Source organism: Pogona vitticeps, chromosome 14 (genome assembly GCF_051106095.1).
Source record: "Pogona vitticeps strain Pit_001003342236 chromosome 14, PviZW2.1, whole genome shotgun sequence".
NCBI lineage: Eukaryota > Metazoa > Chordata > Lepidosauria > Squamata > Agamidae > Pogona > Pogona vitticeps.
In genome coordinates this window covers 18,842,610-18,863,252 of record NC_135796.1, presented here as the reverse complement: position 1 = coordinate 18,863,252, position 20,643 = coordinate 18,842,610, and the positions used below count along the sequence as shown (strand labels likewise).

The 20,643-nt window shown below is 50.6% G+C and overlaps 1 protein-coding gene across 1 annotated transcript in view; it reads right to left on the bottom strand.

Annotated features, from left to right (window-relative positions):
• The window catches only part of RPH3A (rabphilin 3A), a 45,841-nt gene that overhangs the window by 7,899 nt on the left and 17,299 nt on the right, over positions 1-20,643 (bottom strand). Inside the window, exons 3-13 of the mRNA XM_020801916.3 lie at positions 18,554-18,697; positions 10,834-10,963; positions 9,693-9,779; positions 7,881-8,028; positions 7,608-7,649; positions 5,889-6,053; positions 4,716-4,802; positions 3,969-4,022; positions 3,262-3,456; positions 1,462-1,541; positions 1,083-1,157 (exon numbers count right to left, since the gene is read on the bottom strand). Coding sequence (XP_020657575.3) covers positions 1,083-1,157; positions 1,462-1,541; positions 3,262-3,456; positions 3,969-4,022; positions 4,716-4,802; positions 5,889-6,053; positions 7,608-7,649; positions 7,881-8,028; positions 9,693-9,779; positions 10,834-10,963; positions 18,554-18,697 — 1,207 coding nt within the window. The remainder of the gene's footprint in view (positions 1-1,082; positions 1,158-1,461; positions 1,542-3,261; positions 3,457-3,968; positions 4,023-4,715; positions 4,803-5,888; positions 6,054-7,607; positions 7,650-7,880; positions 8,029-9,692; positions 9,780-10,833; positions 10,964-18,553; positions 18,698-20,643) is intronic.

The window sequence follows — 20,643 nt, the reverse complement described above, 5'->3', positions numbered from 1 at the left end:
ACCAATTAGACCCAGCTAAAACCTTCAAAGCAAAGTGATCTTTTAAACCCCCGGTAATAATTAGATTGGCTGACACTCTGGCTTCACCTCCCATTAAGAACGTCACCTTCTCAGAGCGTCCGGCTTTGCTTGTTAGCCTGTTTTCTAATCCTGTCTCCTGCATCCCCAGGAGAGTGGCCTCTGCCTTTTAGACCAAGCTTGCCAAACACACGGAGAACACTCCAACCCCCCAAAAAATCTTATTTTAAGCACGGGGGGGGGAAGGAAAGGGAGACCCTGTGTTTAATTTGATCTTCTCATTAACGGGAGATATCCTGGGCTGGTTACCATAGGGAATCAGGTTTCCTTGGTGGGTGTTCCGAGTTGATTAATATAGAATGAAATGGGATTAAGTCAAGTTATCATCATTGTTACCACCTGAGAATGGTAGAGCTGGAAGGGACCCTCTAGATCATCAAGTCCAGCCCCCGTCAAAGAGGCCCAGTGGGGGAATTGAAGTCTCAGGAAGGAGGAGGACATCCAACCCATCAGCCACCCATACACTGTTCCAGGGGATCTTGAATGGCCTCTCTCCTGGCGGGGGGGGGTTCGAATTCTCAGGACCTGGTTCCACCATCAGGGCTATAGCCGCTCACAGTAAGCAGGTATAGTCAGGTAAGGCACGCAGGTAGGCGGAAAGGAAAGAAGGAAGGAGCCAATGATCGATTGGAGGTAGGTAGGTAGGTAGGTAGGTAGGTAGGTAGGTAGGTAGGTAGGTAGGTAGGAAGGAAGGAAGGAAGGAAGGAAGGAAGGAAGGAAGGAAGGAAGGAAGGAAGGAAGGAAGGAAGGAAGGAAGGAAGGAAAGAAAGAAAGAAAGAAAGAAAGAAAGAAAGAAAGAAAGAAAGAAAGAAAGAAAGAAAGAAAGAAAGAAAGAAAGAAAGAAAGAAAGAAAGAAAGAAAGAAAGAAAGAAAGAAAAGGGAGGGAAGGAGGGACACAGACAGAGAGGGAATTCCGTTCAACATCCCACTTCTGTTTTTCTCATGCAGAAGCCGGCCTTTCTATCTATCACGGAAAGAGGAAGGGCTGGCTGGCCACATCGTACCTTGCTGGCGCCTGGCAACAGATGGAGTTTCACGTAAGGATCGGCCAGCCCATTGGAGTCCATCGGCTTCAGCCCCTGGATGGGAACAACGAGAGCCCTGCTTCATTTTCCTGTCAAGGAGAGGAAAGTCGCTCCCGGTTTCAGTCTCTAAACCTCAGAGGAGCTCTCCATGGTGCTGAAGCAGAGTTCCAAATTCAGGTCGGGTCCTGCTTTGACTCTTGGAAGATTCAGATATAAACCCACCACTGCCTCTGGGGGAAAACCAGAGTCACCGGCTTCCGCTGGAGGTTTCACAACCCCACGACAGCTGGGAGACACTTTGACGCCCTATTGCCCCGTGTTGCGAGAAAATGGGTTGAGCCGATGGATCGAGGGTTACCTTTGCCTTGATGAGGGTGCAGTGCAGGGAGCTGTTATCCTGGTTGTATAGCAGGCTGAACTCCAAAGCACCGAGGGTGGCTGGCAAGAGAGGGGAAAGGGCGGGTTTACCGGTTAGTTCATTTAATCCCTGTTTACTGTGGGCGATGGGAATTGTAGGCCAGCTCTTCAGAAAAGGGGGAGATCAGGTTGAGAAAGACAGGTCCCTGACCCGGTCCCCCAACCGTTGGCTTTCAGATCTTTCAAAACACACCTCTCACCATCCCATCCTGATCCCTGGGCAGGATGAGTCCCGGAGACCTTCTGAAGCTGTTTAAATAAGAGGGTTTACATGCTCCCTATAGCCAGCACCAGGCAACCACTCTGGCTGCAGCATTTGGAGAACCCTGCACACTCTTCAAGGGCAGCCCCACGTAGAGCACATTGCTGCAGTCCAGCAGGGATGTCCCTACGGCATGTCACCGTGGCCAGACTGGAAAATCTTAAGGAACAGGAGCAGCTTGGGGTGTCCAAAGACCACCAGCAAAACCTGGGCATCCATGCTGAGGCTGCAAAAGTCTAGCTATACAAAGACACCCCTGGGCTTTTCCTTATTCCGTGGATGAATAATTCAGTCCTTCTAATATGGAGTCTGTTTTTTCTTTCTTTCTTTCTTTCTGGGAAGAGGAAGGGGGAGAGGAATGGCTTCACTCCTTCATTTATTTGCCAATTATTTATTTACCAGCCATTAAAAGCACTTAGCGAGTTCCCTGGGAAGACATCAGGGGGGGGGCTCAACGGATCCCAGCTGTCGTAGCCTTAGAAAAGGACAGCGTTCCTGGGGCCCAGGCAGGAATTCTAACGCACTTTCAAGACCCTAATCGAATCATTAAAAATACAAGAACTTGCCAAGAGAAGGGAGGAGAGAAGGGCTTTGCACTGGGTTTTGATCCTGCCCTGCGTCACTAAAGGAAAACAAGCCCACCATCTGGCCTTCAACGCAGGCAGCGTCTGCCTGGAATCTTTTAAGTCCAGGACTATATGTTGCTAGTCCTCAAGAAATGAACTTGGAAACTCAGTGGCAGCTTGGGGAACTCTTGGAAGGCAGAGAGATTGGAGGGAACAACTAGGGGTCAGAGAGCTGGGCTCCAGTGATGCGCAAGGCAGCTTGCTCTAGTGGTCAGAGTGTCAGGAAAAGGCATTGGGAGGCCAAGGTTCTAGTCCATAAGAAGTCATGAAGCTGATGGGGTGACTTTGAGCAAGTAATGCGCTCTGTCCTTTTGGAGGAAAGGAGGACATAAATGTAAGAAATAAATAAGAAATATACAGTATGTACATAGCTACATGTTGTAGCTCCCAACACACAATGTCTTCAAGGAAAAGAATGTGTTTTCTTCTTTGATAGATTTATATTCCACCTTTCCATGGCTAAGCTCAAGATACCACACCTGAAACTTGCCAACAATCATATACACCTGAATTCAATCTTGTCTTGACTACTGCCACGTGCTAGACGTGGGGCGACCCTTGAAGACGGTCTGGGAAAGCCTACTAGTGCAATATGGGGCAGCTTTCAAGGGGCAGACTCAGCATCTACCTATCAATACACAGTCAGGTCCTGAGCTTGGGGAAGTTACTTATTTGGACTACAAAACCCTGAATCCTCAGCCGAGCCACGATAGTTCTGAGACTCTCCAGCTTGCAGCCCAACGAAATCAGTGTCCAAAACTCTGGTTGAACTTTGTCCTGGGAAGACCCAAGGGGGTGGCAAAACAGCACCAAGCCACCGGCCGAATCGACTCGGGCGGGAGCAAGGACTTACTTGCTTCGTCCGAGTCGTAGCTGTTGGCTTCGTCGTCGTCATCTTCTTGAGGAGCCTGCCTCGAGGGTGTGGGTGCCACCGGCGGGGCGGCAGCTTGGCTATACGGTGCCACCTGGCGTACGGGCCGCTCGTCCCTGGGCGCTCCAGAAGCGGAATAGCCCACGTCGGCTGGAGGAGACGCTGCCGAAAGACTTCCTGCAGGAGCAGAGAAGGGGGGGAAAGTTATTCTCTCTTTACCGACAAACACTCGCGGAGTAGCCAGGCTTCTCTGGGCGATGACCAGTCGATTAAAAACCTTTGGGTGGTTTTCAAATTGTCTGTTTTTCATGACAATTACTTTATCATCTGGTGCTGGAGGAGAGCTTTCCGGGTATCCTTGACTGCCAGAAAGACGAACAAGTAGGTCCTAGCTTAAATTAAGCCTGAATTCCCTCCAGAGGCCAACATGTTAAAAAGAAGGCTGACCTACTTCGGGCACATCCTGAGAAGGTAAGACTCTCGTGGGGGGGGAGACAATAATGTTGGGAAAAGTGGAAGGCAACAGGAAAAGAGGAGGACCATATACAAGATGTTTCTGAGATTTCTGCCTCGGGTGGTGAAATAATTTGGTCGACTTTAGTAGAAAGCGTACAGATGTCGACGGGAACATTCCCTGCCTCAGGCAGCAAAATATGTTGGGTCAGCTCTGACATGAAACAAGGCCTTACCTTGTCTTTCTGGGTAGCGGCCAGCGGGGCCTTGTCTCATCCCTCCGGGAGGACCTGCAAGTCCAGGAGAAAAAAAACTTTCTTTGATCAACCGTCCGTAAAGAACTTATATTTCTCTCTCTTCATATTTCAGGCTTCAAGAGCAAAAAAAAGTACATGCACACCAGCTTCCCCCAGTTGGGTTTCCCCTTCAAATGGGTTGGAGTGGAACACCCAGCATCCTTAGCCTTGTTATTTGGGGATGATGGGGCTTGTAGCCTGATCGTTTTGGAAAGTGTGAGTTTGAAAGAGGCGGTCACAAAGAAGCATTGCCTTTGGGCATTCCGGGAAAATTTAAAATGAGACCGCACACCTAGAGAAGAACTAACATATTTCCCCCACTCTCAATGTTCTTGAAAGCTCTCAAGGGTTAAACTATACATTGTGGTTGTGGTTGTTGTTAGAGACTGGTGTCCCATGAGAGGCAGACCAGCCATCGGGACTCAGCCAATCAGGCTTGCCAACGGAGCCCGTGTTTACCTCCTGTGGGCCAATCACAAAGAAGGCACGCTAGGTTTGCGAGCTACAGGAGGTGAGGAAAAGCCCCTTCAGGCACATGGCTGTTTCAGAGCCCCCCTCCCTCCCTCCGGCAGAGAGATTCAGATCAATGCAGCAAGAGAAGGGATGTTTGGGGGTTCTTCCAAAACGGTCGGTAGAGAAACGTTTCGAACCATCCTTGGTGCCACGGTTCAAGGAAGCTCTGCGTACCTTGTTCGACCGGCTGCCTCGACTGGGTAGATGCTGGAGGAGAGGGCCTCGCACCTGCCGCTTGGATGGAATCGGCGCGCCTGATACCTGAAAAGAGCAAAAGAGAGGTCGGGCTTGGGAGGGGTTTTCTTTCACATGTGCCGAATGATCTATGCCAAACCGCTCCCTTCAGTGGCGCATTTGGGCAGAGACGAAGCAGCGACAGTTTAATTCCTACAGAATTTAATTTCTGCAAAAGGAAGACCTCCGTTTTTGAACCTGCAGGTTCAAAACACAAGGAGGTCAAGCCAGTTTAGGGTGCAAGGACTCAAAATCTAACTTTATCTGCCAGAAACGAGGAAGTAGCAAAGAGGCAGAGAAAACAGGAAAGGAGAAATACTCTCTGAGAGATATGGCTTCATTCGGCTCGGTTTGAATTCGCTCTGCCCGTCTGAAACACAAGGACCTCAGAGGCGTGCCGATTTGGCCTTTTGGCCTCCAGGTCTCCAGGCAGATTTTAATGTTTTTCATATTAAAAAATATATAAATCTGCACACCTCCAGAAGGCACCTACAGCCGGGTCTCTTGCGGAAACCCTGGTGGACTCCTCTAAAAGAGAAAGTCACTTTGTAAAAAAAAAAAATGTGCAGGATTCTTTCCGTGCAGGCAGGACTTTAAAGAGAAACTACAGGATGCTTGGGCGAGGGGCTCCAACGCCGGAGAAAACGGGGCCACCCTCTGTCCGATCTGCTTGGATCTGGATTCCTGCCTTGAGCAGGGGGGGGGGTTGGACTAGATGGCCTTCAAGGGCCCCTTCCAACTCCACAATCCTGTGGTTCTATATTCCTAAGGAAGACGAATGCTCTGGAAGCAACTCCAGACCTCGCTTTCTAAGCTCCCACCAGGAACAGCCTGAAGCATCCCCTCCTGTCTCCCTTTCTCTGAGAACGGATAATTTTGCGGCTTATTTGCCCCGGAGTGACTCGGTAAACCCATCGCTGTAAAGAGGAGGAGAATATCAGAACAGATATTCCTCCGTTGTATTTCAGGCTCGTGGGAGACTTTCCATTCCTTCCTTGCTTGCTTCTTCTCTCTTGTGACCTATCCCTTCTGATCAGGTCGGCACCCTCCTGCAAGCGCCGATGATTTCAAGATTTCAAGACAGAGAGAGAACGGGTGGTTTGGACTCTTTACCCCCAGGGCTCTGGTGGACTTCATTCTCAGCCACGTAGTCTCGGCTTTCGGCGCTCCCGTCGCCCGGGTATTCGCTGCCGCTCGGTGCCATCCTGGCCTCGGAAGCTTTGCGGTTCCGTTGGGCATAATTTCCACGACTGGAAGCCACGGCTGGTGGCTCCGTGCCTGGATGTACAGCACACACAAAAAAGAGAGAGAGGGGGAAAGGGAGAGGTGACGACGACAGTAGCAGAGTTTCCGTCCGGTTGTCGTGATGAAGGCAAACCAGCCCAATTTAATCTTAACGCCTTATTTCCAAATGGCGAGGAGAGGGTGGCAAGCGGGGGGGGGGAAGTGTGGCGTGTTCTTCCACCCTCCCTGGACAGGATACGGATCCGAAGACTGGATATAAATTTTGTAACACACCATCTCTTTATACAAGGCTCCGCCACTGTCAAAAATATCTAGGCAATGGTTATGCGCCACCCCATTCTCGAACGTTATGGATCGGCAATCTTCCATCAGCATTATTTCTCCCTCTCCTTTTTTGTCACACATGCGTTTTTCCCCTGTTTTTTTTAACAAATTTCAGATAGGATGGGCAGCTGATTTTTGGGCCACCGTGGCCACAAAAAAAGCCCTCACTGGCCTCAGGTTTGCGAGCTGAAGCAACGAACAGCTGGGTTTGACTGTGTCAGAATTAATGAACCGGCTCAATCTCTCCGTCTCCTGCCTCGGCATCCTGCGCCAGCCTTCACGCCTGTCCACCTTTGGGAAGGAAAAGCCTAGAAGCAGCTGGAAAGGTTTTTGGGTCTTGGCCAGTTGCTGAGGGAACCTGTCAGCCTCAGCAAAAGAAGCTGTCGTTTAGGGCTTTCGGTTACGAGAAGCCTTTAAAGGCCAAACGAATGCACAAAAACTGGAACTTTGTCCGATTCGCCGAGGCCTCAAATTTATCAGGGAGGGAGGGAGAGAGGGAGGGAGGAGATTTTAATAGATTCACTTCCTGCTCTCCTAAGGCCGATTTTATTCGCCCTAGGCAATCAAGTAAACAGATGCTTGAGAGGGTGGTACTTGAAAGGGGGAAGGGCGACGTGCCCACCCCTTGAAGCTGGATTTTGGCGGGGAGAAAAAACAGGGGTGCAAATTTCAGCTCATCAGGTCCCGCCTGGATCATCTGCTGCTCTAACGAGCAAGCTAACGAGTGTTCTGACAGCATCCATCACTGAGTCAGCGCCCGGCCATTCCCGGGGGTGCCTGGCATTTCCGAGCGATTTACCGAGCGATCCGAATTTTAATAATGGGGCCATCGCTCAGCATTAGCACCTCCTGATGAGGAAGTGACAGCTGTGCAGAAGGATGGCCGAAGACCCGGTTGGGAGGCGAGGGGTTCTCGTCTCGTCTTGGTGAAGTGGCCGCTTTTTGTGGCCAAAAAAGAGAGAAGACAGGCCACCCACCCACCCACCCCCAATTTCTGTCAGCCCTTCAGATCTCTGGCTGCAGAGCCCGATGTTTGGGCATTCGATTCCCCCACTGGGCCTCCAGGAGAAGAACCAGCCCGGGTGGCCTTGAGAGAGTCGGAATGGACAGAAAATATATCCGCACCTCGTAAGTGATGGGACCTCGTTGATAGGCAAGAGAGATTCCCACAGGGCCCTGGTCATGTTCTGTGGATACGGCAGGGAGAGGTCAGAAGAAAAAACTAGCCTGCAAGCTGCCCAAAAGAGGTGAGGGGGTCCTTACCATAGGCTTCCTGCTCCGCCGGCGGGACGCCTTCAGCCGGGCCTTCGGGGGCGAGAAAGGGAGAAACGGTTTGCAGAAGAAGAAATCGACCAAAAGAGAGAGATCTCCTGCCAACGGCCAAGGGTTTGGGATTCCCGCCAGCGCCAGGATCGGCTGCCTTGCCGTCTGCCATTTTTCGGACCCAGTGAAAGCAGGCGAGCCGGAAAGCAAGACGAGGGGCGCCGGAGAAATATGCCATCCTCCTCTTCGCCCCCTGTGCCCGCTTTTGCCTACCTTGGTTCTGCTGATGGGGATGCGGCTTAGGCTCCTGAGCCGATTCAGGGGCTGCCAGTTGGGGCTTGGTCTTGCTGATCGGCATGGGCTCTGGGAGCATCTGCTTCGGCAGACCCTTGAAGAACCAGGCGCCCGAGCGCTTCCATACCTTGGGGGGGGAGAGAGAGAGAGAGAGAAAAGGGGGCAGGAACTTGAACACTGAGCTTACAGGCGTTCAGAAGGGCCCTCAGCCCAGGCTGACTTGAGACGGTGCCACTGCAGAAGGAGAGAACCAAGCTGGGAATGTGGTCTCCTTTGGACTACAGACCCCATAATCCCCAAGCCACCATGAACAGTGTCCTCCTTTCCCCCCCCATCCTTCCCAGTTGGCATGCTTCACCTTTTTGGTGTGTGTGGGGGGAAGCACTGAGGTTACCAGGCCCAAGGGTATAAAAATGCCCAGACTAGCCATCTGTCCTCTTTTACAAAGGTGGTCTTCTGTCTAGCAAAAAACAGTCCACTTGGGACAGGTGTTTCCAGATCAAGTCTGGCTTAAAAATTAAGACCCACAAGACATGCAAACCTTTTTGATCCCCTAAGGGAGCACCCCTTCTAAACATGAGCTGACCGATTCTGTGGATGGGCAGTTTCAAGGCCCCACTTTTCCCTCCTTAGAATTCTTCCTCTGTAAACTGAACTTTTTAAAAGAGGCCTGTCCTCTAATCGTGCAGGAGGAGCTGGGGACTTCTACGCTGGGGTGGTAAGCGAGAAGAGGGTCTGATTCCTGCCCGCAAGAGAGATTCAGCACCTTGGAGAGCTATTTTTTTAAAAAATTAAGGTGAAAACCAGCACAAGTTCACTATCTTGTGAAATCAGAACCTCTCCCATCTGAAGGTCCGTCCCTCCACCTCCTCCACCACCTGTTGCCACGGAACAAAAGCATTGTGGTGCACCACCGGCATGACACACCTGGGCTTGCTGTGTGCCTTTGGTACTCCTAGCAGAAGGGAAAGCGGGTGGAGGAGGAAGAGGGAGAGGAACACACCAAGCTCTCCTGCCTTCCTCCTTCCCTGCTGGGAGAAAGACAGCAGAGATTTGAAAGAAGACTGTGATTCTCCCAGCGGGAGCTGAGAACAGCGTGCTTGGAGGATCAATTGTCTGGCCGCATGGCAGACTGCCTCCTCTCTGATACCAAACATTTAGCCCCCGAGCGGCATCCTAAGGACACCTCTTCCCACCCCCTCTGGGCTCGCTGCCTGCGATAACCGAGACGCCGTCACTAAACCTAGATCTGCGGCTTGAGTGTCCACCCCCCCTTTCTTCCCACTCCTCCATTTTTGGGTGTGGTTTCCCCCTCTTCTCTTACCCGGCGGCTTGCTTCGTGGCACTTTAACAGAGCTATGTGGTTTTTAGATTTTTGCCAACTTGACAAATACACAGCCAGCATGGCGAAGCGAAAAAAGTGTCCGAACGACGGATCCGGGGCAATTCAAGGGGCAATTAAGGGTGAGCCCACCGTCAAAGATCGGGAGAAGGAAATGAAATGGACTGAGCCTGCTGAGAGGAGAGAGTCTCCATGTTTCAGCGTGGCAAGTGGCCTAAATGAACAAGGACATTCATGGCCTAGAAGCCCCCATCGCTCCTAGAACAGGGGTCCCCCTAAACAGAAGTGTCCCATTTTTGGACACCTTGGTACCATCAGCCACATTCTTTGGTCATGTTGTCCGGATGACTCTGAGAGGGAAAGCCCAGAAAAACAACATCTCCAAGCACGGGATATAAGCGACACCCACCCATTCAGCCTCAAACTGAACCAGCCACATCCGAACTCACCTCTCTCTGTTCGATGCAGATCTTGCACAGCCATATGGAGTGGGGTTGGTTGTTGGTCGTCTTGATGCCACACTTGGTGCAGACGTTCTGGGTCAGAAAGAAAGACGTAACAAAATGTGATGCCAACGGAACTGAAACCCAGCCCTTGAAATCTTGCTCCTTTTTTACAGACCAAGCTCGGTCTGGAAACGGACCGAGAAACAACCCAAGAAGGATTGGCTAGAAAATGCCCACTTCCATCTGAGACGGCGTTGATCAAGGTCAGCCTGGTGGCAAACGTGGCCCCAAAGCAGATGGGCCGGGGTTTGCCAAGCAGGTGCGCCAACCCTCTCGAGGTGCCAGCAGGCCAGCTCTTTAGGGGAAGTTGCCCAGAGCTCAATTAAGAATTTAATCACCGCATGCCAAAGGGCGGCCTACTTTCAGGATGAGGAGGAAGGAAGAGCACCTGGTGGTGAGAGCTTTCTGGTGGAAGGGGTGCTTCGGAGAGAGCCGGGGATGATGGGAGTTGTTGAAAGAGGGGAGGACAGGAAACAGAAGATACCGGGGGACCCCCAGGATTTAGGACTTCGACCCTATCCAGATGTTGATAAAGGGATTTAACTGAATGTGTGGGCAAGGAGAGAGTTCTCAGCCAACTTGAATTCCTGTCGCTCTCATCATGTGGAATCTGCATAATGAGGAGAGCGTCAAGGAGGGTCTCCTCATGAGGAGGGTCAGAGCCCCTTCCTTCTTCCCCCTGTTGAGATCCACCTTGTTCTGATACCATGATATGGCTTTACTGGGAAGGAGGTGAATCTGAGATCTTCCAGAAAATCTCAGTGGCTAAAATCCTGTTGCGCACTTACGCAAACAGTGTCACATTTGGAGGCAACTTGCCGTCCATTAGGAAATCTGTCGCATTCGAAGTCACACAACTCAGCATGCAACAAGTAATGCCTATGGAGATTTCTTAACTTGTAGAGGCCATTTCCCTCTACAAGTTATGCCATTTGAGTAAGGGAGCAACAGGATTCCAGCCAACATGTTTCTGAGCAAATCTCTGGTGGGAATTGTAAAGGGAAGCATCCCGATCTTTATTACTTTGGGGGCTGAACTCAAGCCTTGTGTGTGTAGGTCAGAGAGCGTGCTGGGCTCCACGTACCTTTTTACAGTCTTCGCACACCACGCTCATTGACCCCGGGTGGCCCAGCTGTTCGCCACAGAGAATGCACCGGTTCACACCGTCGCCCGCCACGTTCCGGCGCATGTCCTCCAGGCGGTTCATGAGCCGTCTAAGGGAGAGGGCGCGACATGGCATCAGAAGCTGAAGCTCAGTAGGTGGTAATGAGTTGCCCTCCCTTAATGAGGCTAAGTCTTGGGAATTCACTCGAGAAGCCCAGTCAAACACTGCATGTTTTGTGGGCACTGGGGACACGATGCTCAAAGCCACCTCGGAACTAACCTCGTGGGAGAAGCTGGCACAGTTAAGTTAGATGGGCATAAACCAGGAAACCAGCCGTCCGTGGTGGTTCGTGACTACCCACAAACCATGAGCCATCAACCCCCCCCCGAAAAACGAACCAGTTAGTGGTTCATTTTTTGTGTTCATGCCAGTGGGGGCATCCAGAGACTTATAAGATGTTTTTAGGAAGTGGCTCGTAAATTATGCTTTCTTTATTTATCTGGCATCAGGAAAGGACCAGAAAGGATGAGGGAGGGGGGAAATATTCGTTAAATACTTCACTCTCATCATTTTAGATTGCCTTGACATGATGAGAAACCTCAGTGAGGAATTTTAAAGACACTCCCCCCCCCCCAGCAGTCCTGGTTTCCAACTGAGAGCCGGTTGAGCTGCTTCCCCCAACCAAAGGTCTGTTTAATTTGCATTACATGCCCTAAGTGTCTGTTCTCATTAAGAAGCAAAACAGCAAGCACAGATCTACAGTACAGGCAAATTCTTAAGAAAGACACGAGCAACCCATTCGGTGCTTTAAAAGACAAGTGAAGATATCATCCTGAGGGTTCTTGTTCCTCTAGAGAGTGTTCATGCAAAAAAGTAACTTTTCCACTTCAAAGGCATCGCTTTCCACATGAGGATGGCGGTTTTGGAGGAAGGGACGCTAAGTTGTCCCTCACTCACAAGCTGATTAATTTGGGGCTGGGTTTATGTGAATCAGGCCACAACACATAGTGATTAGGATATCAAAGTAACCCTGAGCTGGTAATATCAGGATGCCCTACCTCACAGGGAGGTTGTGAAACTAAAACAGCCATGTATTCTTCCCTGATGTCTTTGAAGGAAGAATGAGATCATTAAAAACTTTTAAAAGGGATTTTCTGGATGGCGCTGCTACAAACCTCTGTTATCTGGTGTGTGAAGGAACAGAGTACCTCTGAGCATATGCAAAGTGTCTTTGCCTCATTCGTATATTAGAATATTCAAACTGGAGTTCAGGTTTCTCCTAAGGCAATAAATCAAATCTCCAAATTTGGTCTAAAAATTAGCACCCATTCCACCTCCAAGAGGGCTCGGCATGGCTCAGCTTCCCTCCTTACTCCCACGGTGCACTCCGTGGGCACGGATCCCACAGAGAAGTGAGATCCTGTCTCTGCAAAGCAGGAAGGGTTTGAAGCCATTCAGTTGCGGAGATGCTCCGATTTTTTTTTAAAGAGAGAAAAATCCTGGGAGATAAATATAGTACATGTAATAAAAAAGAAATCATGTATTATTTATTCTGTTCCAAGGGAATTAAACCCCAAAAAAATATGAGCGGGGCGTGTGGGAGAGAAGCTTGCCGGAGAGATTTCTCAGAGCATCCTTCCTGCAGGAAACCTCATTCCCTCCCTGTCGTGGCGTGACCCAAATCTGACAAAACCATTAAACCGGCGCACGTTATCCGAAGCAGCCTTTTGTGTCTGCCCGGGGCGGCTTCGGGGGTCTAAAACAGCAACGGTGGCCACCTCAGCCCTGTGGATGCCAGGTGGTCTCGGTTCCGCCACCCCCTTTCCCCCTCCGCCCACGCTTGGGCATCTCAGAGCGAGGCGCAGGGGCAACCCTGAGCATGTGCAGAATGCAGGCCGGAATCGTGTGTGCCAATGTGTGCTTTAATTTGCCTAATTCTTGCATAACTGCTTTTTTAGGCTGAGTAGATTAGGGAAACGGCAGGAGAGAGAGAGAGAGAGAGATTAAACTGGGTCAATTCCCAGATCACATTTACACGTGCTTTTCTGCAACCGCTCCATCTGGCTTCGGAGCCAAAGTTGGGAGTTCCATTCCCCCCACTGAGCCTCCCAGACAGGGGCTGGACTGTCAGTTCGAAGATGATGATGATGAGGCCACAAAGCATAGTAAGAAAAATAGTGATCTTTTCTGGTGGCAAAGGCAGAGTGATATCACTACCTTTCAAAAGTAACTTAACTACTGTCAGAGGCAGGGTATGTGGACATGGGGACCTTTTTCTAGCTTTTTTTCTTCCTCCTTACAAACCATTTTCTTGTGCCCCGGTGGACCATTCCTTCTCAGGGGCAAACGGTTCTTCGTCGTTTCCAGGCGGATTGACAATCCTGCTGCTGCGGTGAAACCTTCCCTCCTACTCTTCCAAGCTTCACTAACCCCCCCTTGTCCCACCATCCCAAGCCCAGAGGTGAGCAGGTACCATCCTCTGCAGGGTCAACAGAACGTGGGAGCCGTGCCAACCACGGGCATGGCAGGGCGATGCCTTCTCCTTCCAAACAAGGAAGACGCCCGCTTCTCGGGAAACCTGCCTCTCGGGTGGCCTCTTCGTCAATGGTTTACAGTCACAATGAAGCAGCAGCCCTCCAAGACCCCAAGAAGGGGCGAAACTCAAAACGGAGGATGGTGGAAATGGGCAGAAGGACCCCCAAGGTTTCTTTGCTGCCTGGCTAGCTCAGGGGTGTCCGGCTGCGAAACCAGAGGTTGAAGGTTCGATTCCCGACGCTGCCGCCAGGTAGAAGAGCCGGCCTGGGTGGCCTTGGGCCAGCGGCACCGTCCCAGGGATCCCACCCAAAAGAAGGGAATGGGAACCACTTCTGAGTCTTCTCTACCTGGAAAGCTCGCCAAAGAGTCGCCATACGTCAGAATTGACTCGAAGGCCCGCGTTTATTATTTAATATAAGCAAAACAGAGAGAAAGGGGGCGGGAGGAAAGGAAGGATGGTAGCCCATGGTCACGAGCGCTGTTCGAAGCTTTCCGTATGTCTGCACCGATGAGTCCCACCCTCTAGATGCTGCATGTGAATGCCTTGGCAAGTGTCCAGAGGAGCCACCGGTGCGCCCATGTGCCCCAACGGCATCCATGTGGAATGCACCGTGGGAGCACCAAAGACTTCTTGACATCCCCGCCCCGATCGATGCAGAGCTGTGGCCCGTTTCGAGACGGGGGTTTTTCAACTTTCCCGGTGAGCTCCTTCCCGTCACTCAGAGGAGCAGTTTGTGGTTGGGAATCAGGGGGTGAAGGCGCTGTCGGACGTGTGCGGCGACCTCGTCCGTGTGAGCTCCCTTCTTCTCGCCTTTCCTCGACTCTTGCAAAGAGACCGTTTCCAACACGGACGCCCTTCCGCAACCAATTTATGCTGAGTCAAATCCATCAGGACTTGGGAGAGCTTATGAATGTTCAGATCTCAGAACAGCTGAGTGAGGGCGGGGGATTATTCCACCCCTCTCTGTTCTTTAAGCTCGTCCGGTCACGTCCATCCATCACTGAAGCTGGCACAGAAAAGCCTGGTTCGAGCTTCTTTACTGGCAAATACTGTCCTTCATTCCCATAAAAGAAAGCCGGTTTGATCAATTCATGGCTTCCATTGAAGCTGGTTATGCCATCTCCTCTCCTGTTTTAAAAAGGGGCAGAATCTCCATACACTATGCAGGCATGTGTGCAAATAAACTGGACGCCCTTCTATAAAGGAGGGGGCATGATGTGGCCTCTGTTTTGGAGTATTTCATTCAGGGGTTCAAAAACCACAGGAAATGCGGCCACAGAAGGCTGGGCAGGAGCAACACGCACCGAGAAAAATCGTTTGCATTTGATAATGGCCTAAGAAACCTTGGCTTGTATTGAGTCCATTGAGATGGGTTTAAAACACATGTATATATTTTAGCTCAGCTGTCTCTCGCTAGATTCTTGTCCTGAGAAGAATCTTGTTCTTCCTGAGAAGAATCTTGTCTCACAGCTCTTGCAAAACAATCTCAGCCAGTTGCCAGACTTCTGTGTTTCCTCTTCTAGACAGACCAAAAGCTCTGGGGATTCGTGCCCCCGCTTCTGTTTAAAAGGCCACTCTTCTTCCGAGTTTTTTTGTTGGCGCCTTTCGGTGCTTACGGAAAACCTCAAACGGGCTGCCCCACAGCGTTGAACTTCAGACCAGGAACAAAGTGGTCCAAAAAATAAACCATGCTTTCAGGGGAGATAAAAAAAGTACAGAACATCTTGGAGCAATTCGCTGTCCTCAGCAAGACAAGAAGAATGTCGCAGGGATGGCAGGAAAAGTACCAATAATATTGGGGCAAAATAATAAGACACATTTAAGGATTTCAAAGGCTCCTCTGCCAGATGGCCAGTCATTTTTGGACGGGTGGCTCTTTTTCCTTCCTTTTCACTCCATCCTGCTGCGTTTGTTTGCTTTCCTTTCCCCCATGAGAAAGCTAGACTGATTGCTTTTGCAAGTCAGCGCAGGAAGTTGGGGAAGCGGTGGGAGGAACCCTTCCCTTTTCATCAGCCTTTGAGCCAAAAGGGTAAATTAAATTCTTAGCGCTTAAATGTAGGGATTCAATTTCACAGCTGCCGCTGCCGCCGTTCTAACAGCAACAGGAAGGGAGATGAGCGCGCCCAGATGCACACAGGCAATTTTCTGGCCTGCATCTTGCTTTCAATTGCATTTCCCAGGCTGCTCAATCCATTTGAGAAATACCGGGCCAACCAGTCGGATTTTATTTTCTCCTTTCTTTTACAAATCAGCTGCTGTTGGTGGGGTCAAATCGCTTGGATTACAACGGGTTTTACTCGGTAAACATTCCAAACTCCTGGTGGGTTGGACAAGGCGAGGGCTGCAGCTTTTTCTGTCTTTCCACTGGAGGTTTTTTTAAACAACGGCTGCAAAGCCATCTGCCAGGGGTGGTTTCAGTGTCAATTTTCTCTTTTTGCAGGGGCCAGACTCAAGGGCCTTCAGGGTCCGTTCCAGCTCTACAGTCCTATGACTCCATAATCTGCACCAGAGTGGAGGTGAGAAATAAGCAGACAGATAACCCTGCTGTGGTTTCTCTCTTGTTCTTCCCTAGATCTACTACAGACTGGTAATCTTCGGCTTCCTTCCTACTTCTCTCTCCATGACAAATTCTGTGTCTTCTTGTGCTCTCATCATAGATCAATAAAGTCAGACTTCCATACAGAGAAGCCCGTTCCAGGGCTTTCTGTATGCAAGGCCAGGATTCTTGGTCTGTTTCCACTATCCTCTAGTAGATTTCCTTAAGAATCAAAAAGCACATTTCCCATTTGTCTGGTGGTGATTACTTTCCACTGCATAGTCTCAAACTTAGCTCTAGGTTGATATGGAACCCCAACCCCAACCCCAAATAATCCATATTTCAAATTTTGCAAGACCCACTTGGGCTAACGGCTGAACATTGACAACTTCCTGCAATTATTTTGTTGGAGTTTTTTTTTGCAACCTTGCATGCAGCTTTTAGTTGGTTTGGCGGGGAGGGACCTTTCTGGGCTGTGGCAGCTAACCAATCCAGAGCTAACCAATCGTTCCCTCCTGCCTCTCAATTCAAAGAAAGCCCCGCCTCTCTGCCCACTGCTTTTTCCCTCTCTAGAGCCTGCTGAGGTCTGTTGCTGAAAGCAGTTGTGTTTGTCAGTTTGCTGTTTTTTGATCTGTTCAACCGGAAGTAAAGAAAATGATGTGTTATTTTTTTTTCTACTTTTAATGTCTCGGAGTGAGTTCTTTGAGCCTGTGAGTGCCCTTGAAAGAGAAAAGGGAGTGAATGAATCTGGGGGACTTTGAAGCTACTGTATTCTGCTGGGCAAATCCCTCCACTTCCACTGCACAGTTGGAGGAATTTAACCAAAAACTAAAGAACTCTGCAACAGATTTAGCAAAGAAAAATTCAGGGCAAGACAGAATGTTTACTGACCTCAAAAGAAAAGAAAAGAATTCCCAGATTCCCTAGCCAACACACCAAATGGAGAAATGAGGGGTCCATCTGAAGGCATTCCCCCCCCCAACCTTGTTTCTGGACTCAGACGCAATGAACGCCTGTCAGTGGTAGATGCTACTTGTGTGGGACGTGACCAAAAAAAGGGGGGGGGAGAAAGACGGATATTTAAAAACTCAAAGTGCTGCAAAATCAGAGGAGAAGGAGGAGGAAAGTGACAGGAGCAGGAGCTGAAGAGAAAGTACGTTTATTTTAAATCCTTTGGCCCATGAATCACGGACTCACCTTAGGGTTATGAGAAAGGACCTTTTCTTAGCTCTAATAGTAAGAGCTAATAAAAACTGGAGGGACTGGAGCAGATACGTAGCAGAACAGCCTCCCGGTGAAAAGCTCTCTCTCTCTCTCTGTCTTTCTCTCTGTCTCTCTCTGGCTGGCTGTTTCTCGCAAGGGCTGGAGCACTGCAGTCACTGCCTGGGAGGAAAGAATCAGCCAAGCCAGGCGTTTTCTCCCTCCTGGCCAAGCTGGAGTGCACGTTGGAGCCGGGATTACAAAAATAAAACACCAGAGATCTCGGGGGGGGAGGGATTGTTGGCAGGAGTGCGCATGCATCCACGCGGCGTTCCCGGCCCCAACTTGCTGCGGCAGCTGCCCTCGTCCCCGTCCGCCCCGTCTCCGTGGTGTTTTGGCAAGGAAGCCCAAAAACCCAAACCATCTTTCTCGCAGCCACTCCGACTCTCCTAAATCCTGCTACAAAAGGATCAGGAGAAAAGAGGCCAACAGAACCAGCAATATCCCGTCAATGGGATTCCACAGGGGTGGCAGGAAGGTATTTTGACACTTGAAAAGGATCCCCTTTTTGGGGGATTACAAACCCCAGTATCCCCATCCACGGTGGATACTGGGAGATGCAGTCCGAAGCCAGGATGGTCGGGGGCGGAGAATCAAGGAAGAGCTGCTTACCCAGAAGAGGACTGCCTTCTACATGGGGGAGATTTTACTTCCTCTGCCCACAGGAAAACCGGATTTTAGCAAGGGGAGTGTTGAGGCTCTCCTTCCTGAAGCAAGGGTGGGGAACGTAAACCCTTAGGACCAAATCTGGCCTCACCTGGCCCTCCAGGTTCACAAGAAGACACCATTCCTCTCCTACAACACCATAGCTGGGTAGCTCCCCAGTTTTTGCTGGGGGTTCCCCTCATAAAAGACGGCAAGACAACTGGATTTGTTACCAGCAGAAAATGCTTCAAGGTTGAAACAGACCTGTATTTTGGGTCCCACCCAAAAAATGGTGATGGCCATCTATTCCCCCTGAGAACTTGAATTTGGTTAAACAGGCTGCAAGGGGATTTCCCCCACCCCTGCTCTCTAAAGGAAACCATCATCCTTTGATGTAGGGTTTTATCTTATTGGTTTTGTTGGCTGGTTGGCGGTTATTGTTTATTTTACCTTTGTAAACTGCTTAGAGTAGGGTCTAAGCAGTTTACAATATCAGTAGTATATAAGTCAGCAATATATAAATGCATGGTATATAAGTCAGCAGTATATCAGTCCATCAATTAATCAACCAACCCACCCGCCCACCCATCAACTGACCAACCGACCGACCGACCGACCGACCGACCGACCGACCGACCGACCGACCGACCGACCGACCGACCGACCAACCAACCAACCAACCCTTTGGTTTCCACCACCCCGATCAAACGCGGCCAACGTACCCAATCCGCTCCTGCTCCATTTCCTCCATCTTCTCAGCTCTAGCGATGACCCGGTTAATGATCTCTTTCTCCTCATCGGTGAGTTCCTCGGCCTTCCGTCCTGGCTCCGGCTGGTTCCCATGGGGCGACCACCTGCCGGGGGCTCTAGAAGGAACAGAAAAGGGAATTTCAGAGCAGGGGCGCCATCGTGTCTCAGGAGGACCAAATCCCATGGCGAGGCTCAACCACAGTCAACCCACTGAATCCCCCATGGAAAGGATGGCAGGCGAGTCCATGGGCTTACTCGAACTGGAGCTAAAAATTAGATTGAGACCCACCCACCTACCCCCACCACCGCATCCCGAGTTCATTCTGTTCCTTTTCAAAAGACATAGGAGCATCGCAGGAAGAAAAAGGGATGCAGGCACGTAGCAAATCACTAGGGTTTGAATGGTGAACAGAAACTCATCCAGATCCACTGTGGGCAGCCTCTTCGGGAGGGTGGATGCTCTGTTTTACCGGTAGATCTGCCGAGGATTGGCAGGAAGCCTATCCTGCATCCCATGAATGACCTCCTTCTGGCTCTTCCCTCCCTCCCTCCCTCCCTCCCGCCACCGGTGTCTGTCCATCAGCCTTCTCGGTTTCCTATAATGTGTGAAAAGGCATTTAATTATTCTGTCTCCTCTGGATGTCAGGAGCCCTGGTTCTTTTCCAAAAGCTTTGACCCTCCCGTCTCGCTTCCCTGCCAAACTGTGTCATCCCTACCACCACCACCACCCCGCTGTCTCTCTCTCTCTCTCTCTCCGGATTAAGTTGTTTTGTGACACCAGACGTCCCGTCCTTCTGCAGACAGAGTTGCTGCGGGTGGACGCAATGCCCCCATCCGTGGCGGCAGCTGGTGGGGAAGGCGGCGGGCCTTTCTCAAAACCTACCCAACCCCAGAAACGTGTGTTTTTTTTCCCCTGTGACAGCTGAGGAGGAACAGGCTGTCTGCCCAGAGATTGGGCGAGTTCCAGATGGGTGACTACATTGCCCATAGTCCTCCAGTCAGCAGAGAGGGGATTCTGGGAATTGTAGTCCGAGCCGGGTTGGTGGCCGAGACGAGAAGAACACGTGCCCTGCTCCCAAAAGAATCTGCATTCTGGGAAGTCCCAGGGACTCCGTGTGGAAACTTGGAAAAGAACGGTCTTCCATGGGTGGACTGACAGAGAAGGCCACCAAGGGTGGGTCCCAGGCGACCGAGCTGCAGCTTGACTTCGCCTTTGCCACATGCCCGTGTCGTCCAGGAAAGGACCTCGGAAGGCATATTAATGAGCTCCACCAGAGCACAAGAGCCGAAGTTCTGCTCGGGAAGCTTTGAGATCGCAAAATGTACTTGAAGCTCAGGTTCAGCAAAGCTTATCTTAACCAGTGTGTGGACAGTGCCAACCATCCCAGTTGGGGGTCTCTCCTTCCTGCGCAATTCAGAGTGTAAAGCCCTCTCAGTTTTCCTTCTGTAGCCAAATATGACGAGCCCCATCAACCAAACCATAAATGCTGAGTTCCAAGAGAAGGCCTTCTACTTGGTGGCGCTCAGCCTGTGGAACTCCCATCCAAGGGAACTTAGTTTAGTTCTACAGACACACACACACAAACACACAAACACACAAACACACACACCTCCCTAATCTCTATGTTCTTCTACTGGTGTTATATAAGCTATAGATTTGCTGTGTTAAGGCTCCGGATGATCTATCTTCATAAAGAAATGCTCATGGTTTCAAAGAGTAAAAAGGCATATCTAGTATCTTTTGAACCCAGTACAGGAAGAAAGGATGGCGGCTCGTTCCCCCACTCTCTTGGCAGCCTCGGCCTTTTCATCCCGCGGGCAGTTTGTGAGACAGCCGTTTTCCTCCACAATCCGATTTGAGCGTGTCCGTGAAATGAGCAAACACGGGCTCATCGCTACTACAGGGCCGGGAGGGGAGGGAATGGCAGGATCATCTCTACGGAGGAAAAACATCTGTCGACGCCGTACTAAAACAATCTGATCCGAGCCCCCGTTCACTCCCCAGCGGGGAGATAAATCCTGGTTCGAAAGGAAGGCTAAAAATGTATCTCCATCTGAGAGA